The sequence below is a fragment of the Cetorhinus maximus genome, chromosome 13 (genome assembly GCF_964194155.1).
Source record: "Cetorhinus maximus chromosome 13, sCetMax3.hap1.1, whole genome shotgun sequence".
In the NCBI taxonomy this organism is placed as follows: Eukaryota; Metazoa; Chordata; class Chondrichthyes; order Lamniformes; family Cetorhinidae; genus Cetorhinus; species Cetorhinus maximus.
Genome location: NC_135891.1, coordinates 45,957,439 through 45,963,438, shown reverse-complemented (window position 1 = coordinate 45,963,438; position 6,000 = coordinate 45,957,439). Strand labels below are relative to the sequence as shown.

The window sequence follows — 6,000 nt, the reverse complement described above, 5'->3', positions numbered from 1 at the left end:
ATTTGAGAAGTACATTTGACAATGAAGCACTTGTATTTCTGAATAAGAAACCCACAAAAAATTCTTTGGCATTTATCTGTGGCGACGTAATGGATTCCAGAGTTACGAGTTTGCAGGAAACCCCTTAGTTCAGGCTCGGGATGGATGCCAAGGTGGTCAAGGCAACGGACTAAACAGGAGGAAACATAAAGGGAATCCCGTTATTTTACTGGAGCGAAACTATAAACACTCTGATCCTTGGGAAGGAAGTGGCGTTTTCCCTCTGTAGTGAGTAAGCTCTGGGACAGAAGAAAGTCAGTGCAGCGCATGGAAAGCTCGGACCCGGACTGCAGAGTCGGATTGCTCCTGTCTTGCCTTTCCCAGAAAAGAGAATCTTTTATTCGCAACCTTGCGATGTGCACTCAAACTCCAGTCTGAGATACTGATGTTAACTGTTCTGCCTGCAAATGTTCAGGGGAGCAGCCTGCAGAGTGGTGCCCTATCACACCATGAGGTCTATGGATCAAGGTATGGGATTTACTTCTGGAATTAAGTTTCTTTTTTATTGTTCCTAACCCTTTGAAGTGAAGAGCTAATCTGGAAAGCGATTTCAGAACTGAAATGTGGTCATGACATTAATGGGAAAAGTTCAGGGGGCTTGAATAACATGTATCCTCTTGCTTTGAATGGTGATGATATTCTCAACAGGGCAATATTAGAATTTAGAATGCATGAATCTACTGTAAAATTGAAGGCACCGAGATTGGAAATGAAAAAAAAAAAAATTTTGCATCTTTTGTTTTTACTCCTTTGCCACTAAACTATGTAAAGTATAACGGAGAGAATTCTCGCTAATATTTTAGTAATTGTCACTTTAATGATGCATCTGTACATTTTTGGAAACATCTGTAAGGAGTTCCAGATGTGCAACCTCCCCCAGCGGTGCTGACGCGAGGCTGCTGGCTGCAGACGGCTCCTCTTGAAAAGAGACGGCACGAAAGAAAGCTTAAAAAAAAGGCAGCTTTTGTGAAATTGAGTAAATAAATAGAAAATGTACAACAACATCGCAAAGAAAACACATGGGTGTCCGTAACAAATAGTGCTAGCCGTTTCCATGACTCCGCGGTTTCTACATTGGTGAGTCAGGAGCAAAGTATCCACGCGCAGTTTCCAGTGTTTTTTTTAGATGTATTTTTGGATTATTTCTATTTGTGATAGAATTCTATGTGGATCGGTTAGTAAAACAGCATCACATCGCTCCCCAGTGATACTGCAGCTCCACAGTCTGTACACATTCACTTCTCCAACCTTTCTAAGCATCGCTGCCGGCAACGTGGTGGGTGGTGGTTGTCATAACTTTTTGCCTCATCCAATCCGAACCCCTTGTGGCTTCACTCTCATTCCCTGGCTCTCTGTCTTACTCTCTCCAACTCTAACCCACACATACTCTCCGACTCTCTTCCTCTGTCTCTCTCACTGACCCCACGCACTATCTGACTCCCCCGTCTCTCTCTGTCTCCCTCACTGACTTCCCCTCTCTATCACTGACTCTGAGACCCACACACTCTCTGAACCACACGTGCACTCTTAGTTTATTTTTCTGTCTCTGACCTCCATCCAGTCTTTCTCAATGACTTTCACACACACACACACACGCACTCTCACACTGACTCCCACACCTTTTCACTGCCTCTCTCTCATCTGATTCTCACACTTTCTCTGATTCTGTCTCTCACTAACTCTAACACTTTCCCTCTCTCACTTTGACTCACTTTTTCAGCCTCTGTCACTCACTCTTAACTTTCACATAGCCTCTTTGTCTGTCTCTATCAACCTGGCTCTGACTTACAAAACTCTGACTCAGTCTCTCTCACTGACTCCCAGACACACTTGTCTCTCAGTCTCTCTCTGGCTCCCCTGACATTTTTTGACAGCTTTGATAATCTTTGGCCACCATCCCACCCCCCACCCAACCCCAACCACCCAACTACAGTGTAACTCTTTGCATTCTGTTACCATTCCCTCTCTGGCATGTTACAGCTTCTTTGTCACCTTTAAAGTGCACAACCCTTTTCAATATCTGTGTGTTCATTAAAGGACTTAAGTCACATTTTGAAAAAAAATGATCATTTTTTTGTGACGTATAAAAGTCCAATAAGCGCTTTTAATAATAGGTTAATTGATTGTTTCAACCTTGGTCGCATATTGTTTGGAATAGGAGAGCTGTTGAAAGAAATGGGGTTTTATGTGCTATAATAAAATAAAAGCAAAAAACTGCGGATGCTGGAAATCCAAAACAAAAATAAAAATACCTGGAAAAACTCAGCAGGTCTGGTAGCATCTACGGAGAGGAACACAGTTAATGTTTCGAGTCTGTATGACTCTTAAACAGAACTAAGTAAAAATAGAAAAGAGGTGAAATATAAGCTGCTTTAAGGGGGGTGGGGGGGTGGGGGTGGGACAGTTAGAGCTGGATAGAGGGCCAGTGATAGACGGAGATAGCCAAAAGATGTCATAGACAAAAGGACAAAGAGGTGTTAAAGGTCGTGATATTAGCTAAGGAATGTGCTAATTAAGGGTAGAAAGCAGGACAAGCAAGGTACAGATAGCCCTAGTGGGGGTGGGGTGAAGGGAAGGGATTGAAATAGGCTAAAAGGTAGAGATAAAACAATGGATGGAAATACATTTAAAAATAATGGAAATAAGTGGGAGAAGAAAAATCTATATAAATTATTGTAAAAAAAATGGGGGATCGGAATGGGGGTGGGGATGGAGGAGAGAGTTCATGATCTAAAATTGTTGAACTCAATATTCAGTCCAGAAGGCTGTAAAGTGCCTAGTCGGAAGATGAGGTGCTGTTCCTCCAGTTTGTGTTGAGCTTCACTGGAACATTGCAGCAGGCCAAGGACGGACATGTGGGCATGAGAGCAGGGTGGAGTGTTGAAATAGCAAGCGACAGGGAGGTCTGGGTAATGCTTGCGGACAGACCGAAGGTATTCTGCAAAGCAGTCACCCAGTCTGCGTTTTGTCTCTCCAATGTAGAGGAAACCGCATTGGGAGCAACAAATGCAGTAGACTAAATTGAGGTGTGATTTTTAAAAAATTCATTCACAGGATGTGGACTTTGCTGGCTGGGCCAGCATTTATTGCCCATCCCTAATTGCCCTTGAGAAGCTGGTGGTGAGCTTCCTTCTTGAGACGCTGCAGTCCATGTGGTGTAGGTACACCCACAGTGCTGTTAGGAAGGGAATTCCAGGATTTTGACCCACACAAACAGCTTTGTAGCAGTTTTGCACCACTGTAGCTCTGCTGGAAGCATTGGCATATCTGTATTCTCTGTTATTTTGACCTGTTTGCATTGCCTTGTGTTATATGGCACTTAATAGTTTCCAGTATAGGTGAACTTGTGTGTGTTTGTGTGTGTGTGTGTGTGTGTGTGTGTGTATATTAGAGTATGAACGCATGATTTTCTGAAAAATTGTTTGGGCAGAACCTCAAAAAGTATCAGTGGTGAATGCGTTTTTTGTTCCTCCCATCATCTCTTCTAGCTTAGGTCTGCAGTGCCTTGGCCAAATGATTATTCTTGTGTAATTCTAGGCAGTGAATGTTGGCAAAGTATTCAACTGTGGGGGCCATCGCACTCGAGCCTGACCTTGCATCCATACAATATTTAGATACACAGGCCAGGATTTTTTCTATATCTCAGATGACACTACCAGCAGAAGTGTGATGGTGCAGGACTTTTTCTTCCTGTGTGACCCTCCACTGACCCTGGTAAACATTGTTAAGGCAGGCTCATTTAAATGTTTTAAGCAAGCTTCTGGTTTAAAGAGCCACACCACATCTTGAAAGTTCTCTATCCAGCTGCCTCCATTGAAATTTACTGCTGAAGTGGGGTGGTTCATCTCCTGATTTTCTCTTTTAAGTGTCTCCTGCATTATATTAAAGTAACTGCCCGGTTTTCTATGTTCAGCCTTACTAAAACAGTAATGATGGAGGGTGCAATCACATTCCATCATTACAAACTTATTAAAACACGATACCCATATTTGTATATCAGAAATAATGCTGGAAGGTTGCTAAGATAGCAGGAATGAGTGGGGATTTAGTGGTACAGCACCCGTGCATGTTCCATTGCAGCCAGAAAACTGGCACCATAAATGAGGAAATTCCAATCTCGACACTTTTTTAGTGGGAATCATTGGAAAGGGAAACCCGGCTAAGTTTAACTCTTCCCTGCCCTGGAGTTTTACATCAATTCTTGCTCTTCCTCCCAACCCCTCTACCCTGGTTGGGGTTAGTTAACTCAGAACAGACCACACTGATGGTGGAAGGTTTCTGTTTAGAGAAAAAACGCAGTGTCACCAGAAGTCTGCAAGAACTCAGTGTCACGGATTGGCAATGAAGAAGTGGGATTCCTGTTCTGCTCAGTTCCCAACCTGAGCCACTGACAGGGGTCCAGTGAAAATTGTAGCATCTCCCAGCGAGGGACAATCTGAGTGAAGTCACCTCTGGATATTCCATATTGACTCCCGGTTGCTGACCTCAGGGGCTGTGACTTGACAACAGGATGTGTGTGTCCACGGTCCCAAACGCAGCATCAGGCCAAGGGTGAAAGAGAAGGAATAAAATGACAAAAGCAAAGCAGAAAATTGTCGAATAAAGTAGTTTAGTTTAAAAACAATCTATTTTATAAAACTCTAGACCTAAGAAGCAATGAAGCCCTCATGAAGAGTTTGCAAATGGCTTTATGCATCTCGTTGTTTCTAATCAAACAGACAAAGTTGGGCTGCAAAACACACCCCATGATATTTGCATGCGCGACAGTACAGGTGCCTCTCACTGCACATGACCAGTAGTCTGATGTGATTTCAGGTTATTATAATGAGTTGTAACCTATTGCAAGGATCTCACTGCACTTCTCTTTAGCAGATTTCACATCCTCTATGAACCAGAAGCTGCAGCCTTGTGGTTTTCTATCCCTGCAGAGACATTGTACACTTTAGAACTCCCCTGAGCCTTGAGTGCTAGTACCTCCTGCACTTTAATTCTCTCAAGCACTCCAGTCTCTTCTCCTATTGTTTGTAGCACATTCTGACACTCAATTTGAACTCTGTTTCACCCAGGGCTATCCTGATTTTCCCACTTTCATGGTTGGAGGTTTCTATCTGCTGTCAGTCTCCAGGGCATAGCCTTAAACGCCCCTTTTGTCTTTGAAATTCATGGACTCCACATTAAATTTAAGGTAGATATAAAATAATGTGAATTATTGATAATTATTTTCCATTGGCAATATCACTTCAGATTGAAAGACCGTACATACAAACATACATACGAACAAGGAGCAGGAGTAGGCCATTTGGCCCCTTGGGCCTGCTCCGCCATTTGATAAGATCATGACTGATCTGATTGTGTTCTCAACTCCACTTTCCTGTCTATCTTCTTTGACTCCCTTGTCAATCAAGAACCTATGTAACTCAGCTTTAAAAACATTCAATGACCCTGCCACCAACAGTCTTTGGGAAACAGAATTCCACAGGTCAATGAGGGAAAAAACTATTTTTAATTGTTCATGGGATGTGGGCATCACTGGCCAGGCCAGCATTTATTACCCATCCCTAGTTGCCCCCTAGTTCAGAGGGCATTTAAGAGTCAACCACAGTGCTGTGGTTCTGGAGTCACATGTAGGCCAGACAAGGATGGCAGATTTCCTTTCCTAAAGGACATTAGTGAACCAGATGGGTTTTTTCGACAATGGCTTCATGGTCATCATTAGACTTTTAATTCAAGATCCTTTTTTTTTATTGAATTCAAATTCCACCATCTGCCATGGCAGAATTTGAGCCTGGGGCCCTCGGATTGCGTGTCCAGTGACAATATCACTACACCGTCACCTCTGTCTTAAATGGAAGACCCTCTTATTTTTAAACTGTGTTCCCCCATCCTAGTCTCTTCCACAAGGAGAAACATACTTTCCTAATTCACCCTGTCAGTTCCCCTCAGGATCTTTTCTGTTTCAAT

The 6,000-nt window shown here is 43.0% G+C and overlaps 1 protein-coding gene across 1 annotated transcript in view; it reads left to right on the top strand.

Annotated features, from left to right (window-relative positions):
* Positions 1-208: 208 nt before the first annotated feature.
* The window catches only part of LOC144688593 (nuclear factor of activated T-cells, cytoplasmic 2-like), a 174,374-nt gene continuing 168,582 nt past the window's right edge, over positions 209-6,000 (top strand). Inside the window, exon 1 of the mRNA XM_078555353.1 lies at positions 209-507. Coding sequence (XP_078411479.1) covers positions 447-507 — 61 coding nt within the window. The 5' untranslated portion in view covers positions 209-446. The remainder of the gene's footprint in view (positions 508-6,000) is intronic.